Source organism: Dicentrarchus labrax, unplaced genomic scaffold, assembly GCF_905237075.1.
Source record: "Dicentrarchus labrax unplaced genomic scaffold, dlabrax2021, whole genome shotgun sequence".
Taxonomy (NCBI): Eukaryota; Metazoa; Chordata; class Actinopteri; family Moronidae; genus Dicentrarchus; species Dicentrarchus labrax.
The window spans coordinates 21,555,392-21,574,455 of NW_026136710.1; the positions used below are offsets into that span (position 1 = coordinate 21,555,392).

General features: G+C 39.1%; 1 protein-coding gene across 3 annotated transcripts in view; it reads right to left on the reverse strand.

The window, feature by feature from the left end:
• Positions 1-1,592: 1,592 nt before the first annotated feature.
• Positions 1,593-19,064, reverse strand: part of LOC127370229 (WD repeat-containing protein 7) — a 119,607-nt gene continuing 102,135 nt past the window's right edge. For all 3 annotated transcript variants that reach the window (XM_051412088.1, XM_051412089.1, XM_051412087.1), the window contains 2 exons: positions 10,938-11,042; positions 1,593-6,429 (listed from right to left, as the gene is read on the reverse strand). In XM_051412088.1, coding sequence (XP_051268048.1) covers positions 6,226-6,429; positions 10,938-11,042 — 309 coding nt within the window. In that variant the 3' untranslated portion in view covers positions 1,593-6,225. The remainder of the gene's footprint in view (positions 6,430-10,937; positions 11,043-19,064) is intronic.

Here is a 19,064-nt window from a genome sequence, read left to right on the forward strand (position 1 = left end):
GAAGCAGTTCAAAGTGAATAATTGAGCATGGTTAACTTTACATGTGGAACTACAACTTTAATCGTTACTCACCCTTAAATTATGAACAGACTTCGTCTTTTATGTTTTTTAAAGTGAATGAGGTGTAAACATGAAGTTCAGTTTAAATATCAGACAGATGGAAGCAGAAGGTGTCAGAACGCTAAAGAGATCTGAGATTAAAGGAAGAGATTGATCGGCTCCTCAGTGATCAGAGACTTGTTAAAACACTTCTGCTCTCAACACATAATAATGTTAGTTAAAAGAGAGAGAGAGAGAGAGAGAGAGAGAGAGAGAGAGAGAGAGAGAGAGAGAGAGAGAGAGGTGTGTGTGTGTGTGCATCCATAATCAGTCAGACAGAAACACAGAAAGGTATGGAATACTGTAACTGAATTTTAGATGAAGGAATTAAATTAAGGTCTTGAATATTATGATTGATGTTTTCACTTTTTAGTTTCAAACTATTTTTGAGATTATTATATCAAACCCATTTTTGATTATAAGTTATAGTCAAACTTTTTAAGCAAGTCATTCAACGTGTTTACATATGTAATTACCTTCCCAGTAGGAGTTTCCATTGTTCGTGGTGGAGTCCGCCATTTCTGCACTAGATTACAAAATTGTAGCCACTTACAAATGCTTGACTGCAGTTTTTAAAAAAGCACTCACCTGGCGAACCATGGGTTGTTTTTTATTCTGAAGCAGCCACAGGAAATGCAGTGATTTGTCATAGAGGTTAGCGCTGGCTGCCATCGATCATTATAAATGTGTTTAAGAAACAAGACAAGTCATTTTTGGTCATCCATGTCAGTGAGACCTCATGTACAGGGCTCTGAAACTGGTAAAGCGAAATGAATTGCAGCCATTATTAATGTTTTTATTTACACCTGTGGTTTATGACTATGACATGTCAAAACATCTGCTGTGAGAAAGGTCTATTAAAACAATCAATCCATGGTTGCAGACAGAGCAGAGCATGTGTATTAAAAGAGAACACAGCAGATTTAGTGTTGCACTTCTGCAACAGTGTCGGACTCATGGTGGACAGTGTTTCTTCCTTTAGTTTAGAGTAACTGTCTCAAAAAAAGGCAATGATTTTCTTTTGCGTGTGGCATTTTTGTCTTTATTTGATTCACTGACAGTACCGACACAGACAGGAAACATACAGAGGGAGAGAGACCGGACATGTAACAAAGGCACCCGGCTGGAACTGAACGGGAGACACAAATGTTAAAAATAAAACTTTAAATAAAAAATGTCATCAAATAAGTGAAAATGAATGCACATACCTGCAGCTTTTTGTACATCCATGACAGACAGAGACCAGAGAAGAGACGGAGACAGCAATGTAACCTGGTCGCTACCCAGCATGCTTTATTAGCTAGGGGCTACACCCAAACACTGACCCAAAAAATGTGTTGAACACGGCAAAATAACAATATATAGGCAGAGGGATGCAGGGTCTCTGCAGATATGGGTCATAAGTGATGACTGAGAGGGATTCTTTTTTATATGACTCCATACATTGTGGCAGGAAGTTTAAAGGAGAAGGAACAGATATTTCTCACCCGCTGTTTCATTTTCATCTTTATTGGACACAGTCAACAACAACAACACATTTTAACACAACACATGTTTATACGATGCACAGTAGATTCAACCTGCTCTGTGTTACAGCAAGGGAAGCTTATATACATGCACTACATCACACACACACACACACACACACACACACACACACACACACACACACACACACACACACACACACACACACACACACACACACACACACACACACACACACACACACACAGACACACACACTTAATTATTGAGGCTGAGTTCACTGTATAAACACATAATCAAATCAAAGCAAAATTAATGAGAAAAATTGCTGATTACATTTAGTGTGAAATTCAGAAATAAATTTTTGCTGCTGACAACTAAATAAGCAAACACTTTTTAAAACACAATCAATCTGGTCATCGCACATCAGACACTAGAGGTAAATTTGTTATTCACAGTCTGAGGGACAGACTGAAGAGACTGTTTTATGAGTTCAGTTTCACAGGAAACACGAGGGTTGAGGAACGTCAGAAAATGAAGGGACCTAAAAATGTAAAAATGTTCCTTCTGTATTTATCATGTTCATATTCAAGTCACAGAAGTGTAACATTGTCATAAATAATCTTTAGAGTGCTGTAAAGCTCAATTTCAAAAACATCTGCAGTGTTTGAGTTGTTTTCAGCAACTGCTTCGCATGTCGTCTTATTTTTTCCACGTTGCTATATCTGAAGAAGAACCAGAAGATTCTTTCAGACATTTCGGTTCACTAGCTCCACCACAGAACCTTCTTTTTCTGGGTGGGTGACCTGATCTTCCTCACTTGTTACTTACTCTTCAGCTCTTCCTCTCTGCCTTCTTTATTTTTCTCACCTTTCCTCCCCTGTGAGGCTGCCAAAAACATATTTTCTCAAACTGTAAAGAGTGGTGGAGAAAACGAAAGATTAAGATCTCAAAACTGTCTGGACTTGACGTTTGTGTGTTTGTGTGTTTGTGTGTGTGTTTTGAGAAACCCATCTGACGAGCTGCTGGATATATATATATATATTTTTTTTTTTAAAGGAGAGGAAGAACTTGTGAAAAGCTTTGACACACTCGGGTTTACAGGTGTGTAACAGTGTTAGAAGCTTTCTGACAACACTAATGAAACTGACAGGAGATGGAGGGAGGAGAGGGGGAGGACAGAGACGAGGAGGGACAGAGGGAAGAAAGTTGAAGTGGAAAATATAGAATTAAAGCCAGTTAAGTGTCTAGTTAGTGCGTCAAATTATTCAAACATGTCAACAATAAAAACATCTAAACAATTGATTTCTGATTCTGGCAGAACACTGTCTCTATAAATGTAGCTGCATATATGTATATATTTATCTTCTGCATAAAACTCTGAACACTCAAACATTTTAAAACAAGAAGGTCCTGACCAACAGCCAATGTGCAAAAACATGTCACCAACTACAAAGACTCATGCTGGAAAGAAGTGTGCTTTGTTGCATCTGTAACCACACACCTGACAGTGATGTCATGGTGTACTGACACACCCTTGAGTACACTTCTACATCAATGAAGCAAGGTGAGAAATTAAACCACTGGAGGTCCACAAAAACCTTTTCAGCTGCTGTTAGTCTCTAAACCGATTGTGCTGTTAAAGCTGTTAGCATTCCTTATAAGAAGCAATCACATGGTTAGTTCCTGGCTGTTGAGCTGATTCATGCCTTCGAGGAATGTTACCAAAATTTAGTAAGTCATTTTTTTGTCATATTTGCTGAAACTTTCACTATATCATGACAGTAGTATGTTCCTCTGGCTCCTCCTAGTGCTCCTACTGACATTTGTGAAAATGCACCGTGCCTGAAAGAAAGTCTCATTCCAAGGGTCAACAACTTTGACAGGCCTGGTGGATTCTTGCAAATGCCATTAGGAGCACTTAACAAGCCAGAGGAACCTGTTTTCTTCCTAGACTATCTCTCTTATGTACTACTGTAGGGTATATAGTTGAAGTTTCAGCAAATGTGACAGGAAAATATTTTTATTAAAATTACCTACTGCAGATTTAAGAGAACAGATGCAGTTATTAAACTGTAAATGTGTCCTATTAATAACCTTTTGTTTCTTTCAATAAAAGGATTGTGTAATAAGAAGACTTTTCCATTTTTGGACCTTTTAGCTAATTTTAAATAATCTGGGCCAGTTTATGTTTCTTGTTAAAACTAAAAGAAGAAAAATCACTTCTCATTTTCTGAAAAATCTAAAGTGAAAATCTAAAGTTCACTCATTTGAACAACTAGTCAGTGCCAGGCAGACAATCACATTAGCCACAACAAATACACCAAATGGGATCAAAGCTCACTGTACAGGAATAACATTACTACATTACGCAGCAGTTCTGATATATATATCTATATATACTGTATATGTACACATTTGTATCTAGACATACCCTCCCAACACATGAGCAAGTGAAAGAGAAAAACTTGCAGGACGAAGAGTAGTCTTCACATCTATCAGTGACATATAAAGCCTCATTGTCTGCAAAAAAACACACAATCCTCACATAAAAAACAAGTGAGTTGTTTTCCTTCAAACATACAAAGAGTTTTTACATCCAAGGGGATGGAAACTCTAGAGAAGCCAGAAGGAAGTGAGTGACATGACCCGCAAAACAAAAATAAAAGGAGAAAAAGAAACTTGGGAACTTGGAGCAAAATGTGAACATAGAATGGAATCCGGTGATAAAACAGGCTGAGAACACCAAACTGTTTAAGAATGACTAGACTGACAAAACAGACTCAAAGAGGCTGAACAAATCTGATTCAGACTCAATGCAAAGTGAAATCAAGGATGGGAAGACATTTTGAATAAAAATGACCAACTTTTGATAATTATCAAAATATCTTTTGCCCCTTTTAGAACAAATCAAATCAGCTACTAGGAGTGAGTTAGGACTGGTACCACGGAACTTCTTTTGTTGAACAACACAGTGTTTCCGTTATCCCCTAAAAATGTGACTAAAATAATAAGATGTTTTAGTTTTTGTCTTTTTTTTTTTAAATATCTGCAGTGAGTAATGCTGCACCTCCAGTATCTGAAGCTTTAATGTGATCGTGCTTTTAGGACGAGCCGGCTGAAGTGAGAATGTGTGTTTGTGAAAATACACTCAGGGTGTAAACACTCAGACACACACACACACATTTCTGCATGAATCTCAGAGAGGATGGGAAAGAGTCCAAGGTGTCACAAAATAAAACCCATCACCAAAGTACTCACTCACACAAACAAACTCACACATACACACGCACACACACAGTCTGAGATGTGAAAAGTGTGTACTTGTCTTACAGAGGTCAGAGAGTACCAAAGCCTTCAAGTGGGCAATGTTTTCAACAGTCTACCAGAAAGAATTCATTCCAGCAACTAAAATTAAAGAAATTACTTTTAGGTTGTTTCACTTTTTGACTTCCAAGCAAACTTTAAAAAGCAGAAAATTAAAAAAGAGCGTAAACTGGTTCAATCTGGGTCCCTGTTACATTTTTTTTTTCAAGTCAGCTGTACAGCTGGTTCAGAGCCGGTGCCTAATCTCAAACCAGTTTTTTGATTTTGGCCCCAACAGAACAGGCTCTTGGCCGGGAAAATTGGCTGCAACACAGCACCACTTTGCTGGTTTCAAACCTAGAGCTGTTAGAACAGGGGCTGGGGGTGCCTTGTGGCCAGTAATCTATAAATGTTTTAGCTGTTTAGCACGTAGATGTTACAAATGTAGCATTGAGGCTAGCTAGTTGTTGGTCAGCTAACATTACCCAAGCAAGCATAGCTACTATTTTCTCATCGATAAAATGAGTAGTATGACTTCTTGGATAACCTTAGTTGACCAACAGCGAGCTACGCTGGTAATGTAATGCAACATCACAGTAATGACATGGCCCTAAGGTGGCTCTCTAGCCCGTGGAAAAGCAAACCGGTTCTTAGAAGGTTCTCAAGTTGAACAACTCTGAACTGGCACTAGCACCAGCCCAGAACTAGCACTAGGTTCACATTGTTAGAAAGGGGGGTATGTGTTATACCATGTTCCAATCACTGTTTCTGCAAAGTGACTCCACAAATACCTGCAATAATTTACAAACATTTAATAATAAGTAAACTAAAAAATAGGTGGGAAGCCAGTTTTGAATAAACAGCAACAGTTGTGACCCAAATGGCTCCAGCAAGATGGCAACAGAGGACATCTGTGACATCTCAAATAAATAGGAATGGAAACAAAGTGTAAAAACAAAACAAAAAATACATCAATGCAAATCATAATGTAAACAAGCCTTCTATCACGGCTTTTAAATATATTACAGAGTGGGTGTCCTTACAATTATCACAGTCCAAACCTGGACCTGAGCTGGGTTTTTACTTTGACGATCAGGCTGCAGATTTTTCAAGTGAAATGTCTTTTCTTTTTTTTTTTTAAAGACAAACCTTTGAATGAGCTTTTACTGTCAGCCTGACTTAATTTCAGCCTCCATCAATTGTTGAACTCAGCAGGTCAAGATACATATTTGAAGCTAAAACTTAAGACTGCCTCAGAGCAAAAACCGTAACACAGGTCTAGGTCTGTCAGATACTGGACACCGGGGGCTCAGCTGGAGACACAGATGTTGTTTAGACCATGAAGCGGTGCTCCTTGCCATCGTGGGCCATGAGGATGACGTTGCGGTTGGAGGTCCAGATGAGGCGGGCGAGCTTCAGGTAGTTCTGGGAGCCCGGGGATGCCGGCTGCACAGGAGGAACCTGGTAGGTCTTAATGCAGCGAAGCTGAGGGGCAGAGTTCAACATCCCGATGCTGCCCAGCAGACTGGTGTTCATCTGAGGGGGGCAAGAGACACGTAAATTCCAGCCCTTTCTCCAGATCATTTGGCACAGCTCAGCAATAATAATAATAATAATATCTTCTCACTTTTATAATTCAGCCAATGTTTTAACCTATGATTATGTGTGCTCATATATCACTTTAATAATACATTTTACAGAATGCTTTGTACAGGGGGGGGCGATGCCTTCTTGATTTTAAGGCACACTAGAAAAATATACAGAGTAGGCCTATATCGTAGCATTTGGTGAAGAAGTAAAGCAAATAAACTTATATATTTTTATTAACTATGTCCAAGCAGCAGAGACAAGAAAACACTGAATTTGTCAAAAAAGAAGCCTTGTAAGTCTGTATGATTGTTAAAACAAATTTTTAAAAATACATTACAAAATACATAATGCAGACAGAGAATTGTATAAAAAGTTCCCTAAACAGAAAATAATCTGCTCAAAAGTCATCCAAATCACAAATTTTTTACAACCTTCTTGCAGTTACTGAGTTCATTGTATAGTTTTCAATATAATATGAAATATAAAATTCGTCACTTAGTCAGGGGTTATCAGTTTACTAAATGATAGAAAAGGGGTCCCTTGAGGAAAAAGTTTGGGAACCACTTACTTAGTAGAAAAACCTTAATGCAAAAAAAATAAATAAAAATCAAACAATTTATTTGATTGAACTATGTTTTGTATGTCGACAACTAGCACAAAACATACAAAGGTCTCACTGTGGTTGGGTCTTAATGTTATTACTAAAAGGATACGTTTCTGGATTGTATTTAGGATTATTGTATTATTCTGTCTTGAATTAATTTATTTTTGAATAAAGAAAGAAAGAAAAGAAAGAAAGAAACTTAAAGGAGCCGACTCGTTCACTAATGATAGATCACTAGATAACACTAATCCATCAATCTGAGTATATTTACGCTGTAAAAGGTAAAAACTACTGACAGGGTCCATCAGCAGTCACCATAATTAGGAATGCATTGATACTGGTACCAGTATTGGGTATCAGGTCTCACATTGTGCTCATGTACTCCTGGAGTCATACTACCTGTAATCATAAAACTACTCTGATAGCACTTTACGGCAATGTGACATTACATAACCTCACGTTAGTTTAGCAGGTAGGTGGAGGAGAAGTAATGTCAACCTTGACAAGAACATTAGCAACATTGGAATGCACTTTTTCAGTTTGTAATCCCGATGCATGTATTTGCATCAGTTCAAGGGGCCCCTTTTTTTTTTTTTGAGAGGCTTGCCAACTGTTTTTCATTGGAAAAAATAAATATCTCCATTTAAAGAGTCAAAAGTGTTTTTGGGTTTGTTCATTGTATTAATGTCATGATCTTAGGTCATGATCATAAATATATGTATATGTGTAAGTGTTATCGGTCATCGGTATCGGCCTTTAGGAGCTGAAAGTTATTGGTTATCAGTATTGGTTTAAAAAAAAAGTTATTGTGCATCCCTAGTTACAACTGTAATGGTATTTTTAAGTACTCGGTATCGGCAAATACCCAAGTGTTAGAATTTGTTTGTGTATTTGGTCTGAAAAACAGTGGTATCAGTGCAGCCCTTACCAGAATCTAAAGTGGTGTTTTCAAATGTTAGAGAAAGCAGCAAATTCTAAAATTACTAAACTTGGTAATGCTAACAGTAAAGCTGATGTAAATGATTACACTTAGAAACCAGTAATCCTAGTGAAAAATGAGTCAGTGAATATTTTGGTAAGAAGACCCTCATCACCAGTTCCTGATAGTGATGGATCTGCTGAACGCTCTGAGGGAACATGGAGATTAACCCGTGAGGCCTCTGTCGCTGTGTCCTGTGAAGGAGGCAGAGCCTGAAACTGCACACAGTGAGTGTGTGTGTAGGAAAAACACTGCGAGTAGAAACTCTATCGTTTCCTGAGACGACACCGCCCCTGACTCAAACTCAAACACACACACACACACACACACACACACACACACACACCGACAGAGCGTCTGCCAGCTCATTACCACAGCAGCCGTCTTGTCGGCGCACTAGCAGCGGTTTATGCTTACAGTAATGCCATTAGTGTGTGTGTGTGCATGTGTGTGTGTGTGTGTGTGTGTGTGTGTGTGTGTGTGTGTGTGTGTGTGTGTGGACAGTCGTGTCAGAGGTCGTAAAGACCTTTCATTCAAAATAACAGTTCTGGGAAGAAGATAAGAAGTGTGTGTGTGTGTGTGTGTTTATCATTTACCTGTATGACTGCTCGCCTGACTGACTGTATTATTGTTTATTTATTACTGTTTATTTAGATGTGGTTCGGATTTCTTTTGTGCACTGCACTTTTATTTGCTTGAATGTTTTTTTAGTTTGTAAACCATAAGATAAACATAAATGTAAATAAATGAGAATAAAATTAAATCTAATATAAAAAGCCAGAGGAATAGGACTGGGTAAAGTATTTTTGGGGGCTTTTATTGCCTTTATTATGGTGACAGCTGAAGACAGACAGGAAAGGGGGGCAGAGAGAGGGGATGTCACGCAGCAAAGGGCCGCAGGTCGGATTCGAACCCTGGGCCGCTGCAGCGAGGACTCAGCCTCAGTACATGGGACACCAGCTCTACCAACTGAGCTAACCGGGCGCCCTGCAAACCTTTAAGGGTACCAAGCGAATTAGGTTGGTACTACTGAGTACCGATTCATGTTTAATTAATTCAGAGCTGCCAACTCTCACGCTTTCGCCGTGTGACACAGGGTTTTGCCTGTTTTCACACGCACTCACGCCACACATCCAATTTCTCACGCAAAAAAAATCCGATCTTGGGCTGAGACTCGTTCGTTCCTGTTTAAACTCCCCGACGGTAGATGGCGCTGATGAGTGCCACTGAACCCTATGCGCTGCACCTATATATGCTGCACCCCGTTCTATATATACAGTCTATGGCACCCCGAAGTTAGCGACAGAAGAAGAGATACCGAGAAAACAGCGCGAAGGAACTACCTCGAGAAGTCTGATGAGAATCTGAGCTGAGACTAGGTATGTAACAATGAAATGTCGTCCAATTGAGTACTCACTCTCTTAAACCTTAAATCTTAAAATAAATTATTTGTTTGTGTTTGAGCGTGTGAACATGATTTAATGTGGTGAAAGCTGTCATACCAAGCAGCAGCCGTTTTTGGCTGAACATAAATCATGAAGTGCTCTTAAGAATATAATTATTCACAGCATAGGTTAGGTTTCAGTTAAGAATTAGTTTAATACCATTCTAATCAAAATATCAATCAACCTACAGGTACCTAGGTCAAATCTTAAACACTGGTCTATGAATAAGGCTTTATTGTGATACAGGCAGTCATTTAGGCACAACAATAGTTTTCTGGTTGAATGTTCAGCTCAAGTCTAGAAGGCCCTACAAGTCATGATGCCGAACATGAATCAGAATAAGTTCAGGTATTGCACATCTTTAGCAGACCACCCAAAAATCCACTAGAATGCAGGAAGTCACATCTACTTAATCCAAAATTTCCTGGGGTTGGACCTTCAGCGATGTCTGCTTCTCAGAATGTAACCAATACTGTTCATCTCCAGTAGGCTGCCCCTATCAGCGGCTTTGGGCCTCCCCACAAACCACCAGAATGCAGGGTACAACATGGGTACAACATCAAATGAATTCCAATTCTCTGATATCTGAGCCACCAACTTGTGTGGCTGCGTGCGCGGCATCATTTTGGTCACCCCTGACAAAATCTCACTCCAAGGTTTTTTGAAAAGTTGGCAGGTATGTTAATTGGTGCTACACATTTTGCTACCTGAGAGCAGGGGATGCAGGCATTGTATTGCCAAACGTAAAGCTGGCCAGGTCAAATACATCGAACCTGAAGAATGTTACGTTACCTTGTTTGATTGTTTGTCTGAAATCAACGTCCCCCGCAGCAGCAGCTAATATTAGCACGTCTGCAGCAGGTGCTGAAGTTTAACCCTTCAGGTGCAAAAAATTCGACATCCTCATCGACATTTTCGGGTAATTAATTAGCTTGTTGCTGGAGATAATGGGGATTTTTTCACTCTTGACATTAGCTTACAGTTTTACTAGCATTAGCCACAGGGCTGTCAACTCACGCACTGACCGTGAGACTTTTTACAGGCTTTCATGTCACTAGTCCACTGTGTCAAGCAGTTCTCACGCAGTGAAAAACCACCATAGTTTCTCCCTAGTTGATGGAAAGGAAGGGTGAAAGGAGTGAGTTGCACTCTGCAACTACAATAAGATCCCACTAAATCTTACACACTGGACCATTCAAATCTTAAATAGGGACTGGGGGAAAAAAGCTTTCTCTGATGTGAACTGAGATCCAATCCAACGGTGTTTACTAAAGCAGAGAGAATATCAGCTGTGATGGCTTCAAAGCCCTTTAAGACTCAAGAAAGAAATCATGTTGTCATAAGAGAATGTGAGAAAGTAATGTACTGTATGCATATGTGTGTGTGTGTGTGTGTGTGTGTGTGTGTGTGTGTGAGACTCATTTACCTGCCAAAAAGAGATGTGGCTGTCAGCGCTGGAGTAAGTTGCCAGGTAACGGCCATCAGGGGCAAACGACACCGCTGTGATCGGACCCTTATGACCATGGATGTTCTAGAGAGAGAGAGAGAGAGAGAGAGAGAGAGAGAGAAAAATTCAAATTCCTAAGAGTCCTAAAAGTTTGAATGGAGTTTCTATGTCAGTGTATGAATGAGTGGGTTCCATTGTACCCACTCAGTTAAATATTTTTAGTTTGAATGGGATTTGAAAGTTGAATAATAGAAAAAATGAATGAAAGTATGAATGAGTAGTGTAGAGTTGAAAATGCATGAAAAATGAAAAATGTTAGAATTTTTAACATCTGTTTGAATGGGGAAAATATCAGGAAAACCTGAAAGTTTTAATTGGTGGATCATTTGGTGAAGATGTTTCTTTCACATTACTGTTTGTGATAAATACCAGGTTTTGGCTCAAATACAGAGAAGAGAAAACAAAAACTACTGGAAGCATCCTGCTAGCAGAGGGATGTAAATATGGGAATCAACCGAAGTAGACAAAATGACAAAATTAATAAATCATAAAACAAAATGTAATAACAGGTGAACAAATTGATTTGCAAACACTTCCACGTTCCCTGGAAAATGAAAAATGGAAATAACCAAGTGAGTATGTGTGCAGCACACCCAGTGCCTACTATGATACAGTACTACTGCTACAACTGATAAGAAACTATTTCATAAGTGAATTGTGTAATTGATCTCTGATCTACCTCATGAAAATGCCATTAGTTGCTACACTGTGTAAATATTCAGCTCATAGAGGAGAGCTGAGCTGTGTGTTTAAGTGTGTGTGTGTGTGTGAGAAAGGTGTTGCTGCTGTTGCTGTAGGGGTACACTCTCTAAAACTAGGATTTTATTTTTTGTATGTTTCAGTATCATCAGCTGCTTTTGTATGTACGATGCAGTAGTGATGTGCATCTGCATCACTGAAGCTGATGCGATAAAAACTTTACAATATATTAAAAATACATGTGAAGCCACTATCAATGTATACAGTTCGCCCCTATTGTGATACAGTGAGATTTAATACAATGCGATTCAACGCGACACAACATGATGCAAAGTAATATGATGTTATGCAACTTAATTAACTTAAAGGTTTTTTTTTTTTTTTTTTAAAGTATTGTTTGGGGCTTTTATTGCTTTTTCAGCTGAAGATAGACAGGAAAGGGGGCAGAGAGAGGGGATGACAAGCAGTAAAGGGCCGCAGGTAACCGGGCACCCTGGTAAAGAGTTTGATTTTCTTTGGTGTCTACTCAAGCAGCCTGAGAAACATCTAAAATGATTGGTCACATTTCTAAATAATAATGGCACACGGGTAAGTCTACTAAGAGTTATATATATCAGTAATTACTGATGCAAAGTTGATGTTAGAAACGATGAATCGCAAATTCATCCCAAATTCTACCTGATGCACATTTTTTTAAATCAGGATGATAACATCACAAACTTTCATGGGGTGCACCGATGCAAATTGGTGAATCTTACCATCCGCAGTCCTCTCAATTTCCTGCTGGCTTCATGAAATAAATTTTGCATTATCAATAACAAATTACACATTCAGGCTTGTTATTTTATGGAAGTGGAATTGGATAAGTAATATTAAATAAACATTACACAAAATGAGATAGTAAGAGGGCAAATTTCCTTAATCTAAGATAATGGAGCGTTTGGAGTGTTTCTGTCTGCAGCTGGAGGTTAAATATGAGTTTGTCTGGACACTGATGGATCTAAGTGCCCAACTGAAATCAACAAATTAAGTTGTGTTAAACTGTGATGAGTCTTTTCAGTCTTGTTACCTCCAGCACATACTGTACTGTGGTGTGCTGTACCACACCACCATCAGACTGGCGGCCTGTGACTTTATCATCATGCACTCCAAGCTACAATACCTGCTTTCTTCATTGTGCTGAATGCAAACTGATGTCCTCTGGTTTCCCTTATACTGCCTTATTGTCCTGTCTGCAATATGTCTCTGAATGCCATAAGATTGCTCGGTTCGCATGTCTGTCTTTGGATTTCGTTATTGCCAGGCACTAAACGATAAAAAAGTGTGTTTATGTGAGTGTGTGTGTTGCTCTGTACGGCCCAAATCTGTACCACAATTCCACCAGTTTATGAAGTGTGAAGCAGTGTTATTGAGGTTTTATAGAACCTTTTCAGAGATGAAGAACAGCCTGGAACAAATAGTCACTCGACAATATCAAACGTTTTTTACAAAAAAAAAAAACCCTCAAGCGTCTCTCAAGCACCTCTACATCGTTCCTCATCACCCATTCTAGCTAAAATGAGAGCCAAACTTGAATTCTCCACAAGATTCCTCTTGTTGATGAATCCAAACTGCGGCTCGAGATCAAGCACAGACTTCAATAAATTCTGTTTTGTGATAAAGACGAGATGAAGAAAGATTTTGGTCCTCGTTGAAACTTCATTGAGGCGTCTCAGAAAAACTCGTTTTGCAGCCCAGATTTTCCTTGACAGTAAGTGTTTGCTTTGGACGACATAATTCCATCAGATGAGGGGCAGCTTCTGGTCCAACAGATGCTGCCATTCGCCTCCAGAACTCAGGGGACAAAATAAAGCGACGCTGCGCCGTGTTTAACGCAATAAACTGTCCCACCAGATGCAGGGTGTGTAACGCAATAAATGCCCTCCCAGAAATCCCCACCCTGCCTCTGCTTGCGAGTGGGATTACAAACTCTCACCTCCAGATGAGATTAAGACGCGTCGCCTCAGGCACCCGGGCCATGAAATAATAACACGTCTGTGGCGATTAAAGCAGAAAAAAAATAATAACGCAATGAAATGAAAATCTCATCTTTATAATTCGTTCTCTCCCTCCTCCTTTTAGGAGAAATCCTATTAGATTCCAGCAGTGTTGGCTGAGAAACAAGCTGAATAATTCTGATTTCTTTCTAGCCTTCATCCCCGTCTACCTCTCTTTCTTTTCTCCCTATCTCACCTCTTTATAATCCATTTTTTTAAACCTTCTCTGCATCCTTCTCCTCTTTTATTTTTCTCCTCCATTACTTTCTCTTTGGCGAGATCCCAAATAACATTTCCCATCACCGGAGTGGACAGTTTGTCTTCAAACGTTCATGAGCTCAAAGAATATTTAAGCAGAGGAGAATGAAATATGACCCCAATATGATCTAGATAACTGAGCTTCAATACAATTTCTGGATTCATTACATTCAATAAGCAGATGTCTTTGTGGAAAGCAACCAATTTGGGGTTTAGTGTGTTTTGAATGTGGAGCCAGGGATCCACTAACCTGTTCCAACACTGAGTGGCATTTCCAACATATACTTGCAACTTTGTCTGTGAACGTACTACAAGAAGTTTTTCACTGGTTATGAAACACTCTCAGCTTAATACCGATGCATCTATATGACCTACATAAACAAACAAGACATGTGAGAAAATTGGCTGTTTCTGTATACTTATTCTTAATGCCTGCTGGGTCGGATTCAGTCAGATTCCCCTTGAAATCAATGATACGGCGGTGGAAACACATCAACAAAAAAATGAAAGATCCCTTCAGGGGCTCTAAGTACTGGGTGCCTTTGATAGGCGTTGCAAACGTTGAGCCAATGAGCAGAGGATTCAGATTCTTTAAGTGAACAGCTGGTTCATGTCTGAGACTCAATTCCAACCTTTGCATATTTAGAAATCTGCCATCACATTCATCATCCCTTTATGTAGTCAAAAATAATGTCAAAGTGTTTTAAGTATGTACATTGTATGTATTATTAATAGTTTTCATTCTTAAAAGGAAGATAAATGTCCAGCTCTCTGCTAGCTGGTGTGGTGTTTGATTGACAGCAGCTGCCATGCTGCCAGAGTACCACTGTTACACTATAGAGCAATGGTTCCCAAAGCTTCAAGGGGGGGGGGTCGCGAGGCCAAGGGGTGTACAAAAACTTAATATACACAGTCGGCCTATAGCATTTTGTTAATTTCTTTATTTTTATGTTTAGATTATTATTTAAGATCTCAACTTTGAACTCTCTGCTTAACAGCTTCATCCTAAAAATCCATCCTAGAAATTTACGAAGAAAGAACAATGGCCATGGCATCAGTAAGGAGAAAACAAATAAACCAAAACCAAATACCAGTTTTACTCCAAAGTTACGCGCGCACGCACACACACACACACACACACACACACACACACACACACACACACACACACACACACACACACACACACACACACACACACAGGCTCAACATCTAGCCAATCAGAGCTCCTGTTGCTGCTCTGGGGGGGGGGGTACATTGTTTTCAATTGGAAAATGTAATGAGCTTATTAATTAATCGTTAAATGCAAATATATTAGTGCTGTCAAACGATTAAAATATTTAATCGCAATTAATCGCATTAATGTCATAGTTAACTTGCAATTAATCACACATTTTTATCTATTCTAAATGTCCCTTGATTTCTTTTTGTCCCATTATTTTTTCTCATTTTAATGCTCTTATCAACATGGAAAAGTGGATCGGCTTGCTTTGTGCAAATGTTGTTTTTATTGAAAAATCATCCATTGTCGCCTGGCTTTGACAAGGGGTCGGAGAATTCGCATCAGCTGTGTGTTTGGCCATCAAGTGGTATTTCAGACTGGACGTGCTGTGATGATAGCTCAGTTCACAACGACAAAACACACAGATCACTTTGGTCTTGTCAATGGAACCATTTGGCAACTTTTTAAAAGGAAACTTTCCATTCAGAATATTACTGGCATCCATTTCGGTGTCTCACGCTCGCCATCCACTCAAAACGTAACGTCTACTACTCTTAAACAAGTGTGTGCGGCGTGTCTGTTGTTTTGTTTGCGGTCTAGATCCGGTGTGGTGTTGTAGTTTTTCTAACGTTACTAGTTGTTGCAACAGCATGTGAAAAAAACTACAGAGTTAAACAAACGTTAATCTTGCAATAAAAAAATTGACGCCGTTAAAATGGGTTTGCGTTAACGCCGTTAATAACGCGTTTAACTGACAGCATTAAAATATATACATATTATTTAGTAACTCCTGGCTCCATGGAATGCAAGCATTTAGTTTGTTATATGAGACAGTAACATGTGTAAACTGTCATCCAATCAGAGTGCATAGCTGACTGCATTTTCTGCATACAGAATCTGAGAATATGAGATGAGCCCATGACCTTATTGTGATAACCTGATGACGACCTGGTGGAAGAGGACAAGAAAAAAGAACATGTATGGAGAGACAGTGCAAGACAGAGAGAAACAGGATGCAGTTTAGAATTGTTTAATGTGCATCAAATATTGATGCTTTCATATATATTATGATCAGTGTGCGTGCGTGTACGTGTGTGTGTGTGTGTGTGAGTGTGTCACGGTGGACTGCCTACCAAATCAATCAGCCTATCAGAGAGCAGTGAAGCACACTGAAACCATTTACAGCACTCTGTACCTCAATACACCTGACGCCTGGGGACTCCACTGTGTGTGTGTGTGTGTGTGCGCGCGTGTCCCCTAGAACTTCTTAAACCCAGCCCAGCCTTAGAATGAGACTTATTTTAACCAATAGAGGGATTCTTTCCACAGAAAGATGCATCACTCACAGATTGTGTATTCAATTTTTGAATTATTTTTCTGCATCCACCTTAACCTTATCCGTGCATATTCAAGTACTTTCTATGGATGTGTTCGGTGCATTAAGTTGCATGATGAAGTATCGGCGGTCACATGGGGCAAGGCTGGAGTAGATCCTGTCAGTGTGCACTGGAGCAGTAACAAAGGTCTACTACACCACCTGTTTAGCCACTATTCAACAATAGCATCATATTCTTTTAAGGCAATGCCAGGACCCTGGTATAGGTCTAGATATCATTCTAGCAAGCTGAAGCTAACAATGACACACAGGGGAATGCCAACGAAGGTAATGATGGCGCTAAGTGCTGTGTCAAAAAGACTTGTTGTTCCAATAAGGAAATACTAACATTGCTAACAAGTGGGTACAGATATTAGTAGAGTTGCAGCTACTAAGTATGTTGGTTTTAATAGAAAACACCCACTGTTGACAATAATAAAAGTTCATACAACAAATATAAAAATTGTAAATACAAAAGCATCTGAATATGTGTAAGAGGACAGGGCTGGTGCAGGTAACTAGGGAAGTGTGAGGTCACCTGTCACACATTCTGTATTTATATTACATATAATGAACCAGTTACTTAATCAGATATATATTATTACATCAGTGAATTTTCATTTTGACATAATCTTTCCACTGTATATGGTGTATATGTTTGTATGTGATTCATTATTTTGTGGCAGTTGTATACACTTCTGTTTGCTCTTTTAATTATTTATAAATTTTTCATTTTAGTTAACTCAAGGATGCAATCTTATGCAATATCATTATGCGTCACACTGCTAACTTGCAGATTCTCCAGACATTTTTTTGCACATTCCTGTACAGCTCTTTTGTTTAATTTATTTTACAATTCTGCCATATTGTACATATTGTCTCTTTTTATTGTCTCTGTTTTTATCTTGATCTATTTTTTTTATATTTAATTGTCATGCACCAACTTATTTGTACATGAAAACCTACTAGGCAATAAACTTGATTCTGGTTCTGATTCTAAATGATGATCAGCTTGGGCTGCTTTCTCCAGGTTTCTGATTCTTTAGGTCACTGCAAGCTACACTGAGTGACTTCCGATGGGATGTACAGTGGGAGGTGCTGACTCTGAGGCAGAGCTTCCGTGGTTACAGAAAGAAACAGATGCAGGCAGAGAGAAAGATCAGTCAGATTGTTTCTTTGTGTTCAATTAGTAGACTCAGTAGAGTCTGTTAAAGAAGCAGAGCAAGCAGCTGGACACGCACACGCACACACACACACACACACACACACACACACACACACACACACACACACACACACACAGAGTAATGCAGCTGACAAAGGGCTGTTCACGGAGGCTGATCAAAGCTGTGGCAGATGGTCATGCAGGGAATAGCTAGCTAGGGTTGGACACACACACATGCACACACACACACTAACGGATTATGAACAAAATCTCTGCCTGTCATCTTCTTCTTCCTCTTCTCCACAAACTCTTATTTCTTTGCTTCCTTCCTTCCCATCCCAACTTTCCCCTGTAGTTTCACTGGGCACCTTAGAGTCTCTGTCCCACCAACGCTGTCTCGAGTTTTGAGTCTGTATGTGTGAACCCCTAAGAGTCTACAGCACTGTGAGATTGTAATTTTGCACAGCGGTGCTTTGAGCTAAATGCTACCATCACCTTGCTAACATGATGTGATGTTTGGCAGGTAATGAGCAACCAACTTAGTTTACTGTACCATGTTAGGATGCTAACATTTACTAATTAGCACTAAACTCAAAGAACAGGTGAAGCTGATGGGTATGTCATTAGTCTTGCATAAACCAAAGTATTGGACAAATTAAAGTTCTGATCTAATAATGCTAGAAGATTGGGGGATCACCAAAGTTATTAGAAATCCTCCTCTTGGGAGCTTGAGTATATTTTCATGACAGTCCATCCTAAAGTTAAAGATATTTCACTCTGAACCACTAATATCAACCTTGTGGTGGCACTAGAGGACAAATCACAAAAATCCGTAGGATTTATCCCATGGGGACCGAGAATGTCTGTACACAAATTCATGGCAATCCATGTAATCGTTTTTGAGATATTTCATTCTGGACCGAAGTGGTGGACCAACATTGCCATCCCTTATACTGCTGCTAGCATCACTAAAAACCTTTTAGTGGCTTCACTGTATAGATTCAGGATAAAAAACAATGAGTTGCTATGTATTATAACCAGACTGTAATTAATCTGCTGACTAGGGCTGCACCTAACGATTATTTTCATTATGGATTAATCTGTCAATACTTTTCTTGTCTAATTAATTTGCTGTTTTCTCCATAAAATGTCAGAAAATGGCGAAAAATGTTGATAATTGATTCCTAAAGCTATTTAGTATATGTTTTGTCCTAATCATAGAATTAGGATTTTTTTTCTTAACAAAAAATGACTCAAACTGATTAATCGATTATCAAAATGATTGAAGATT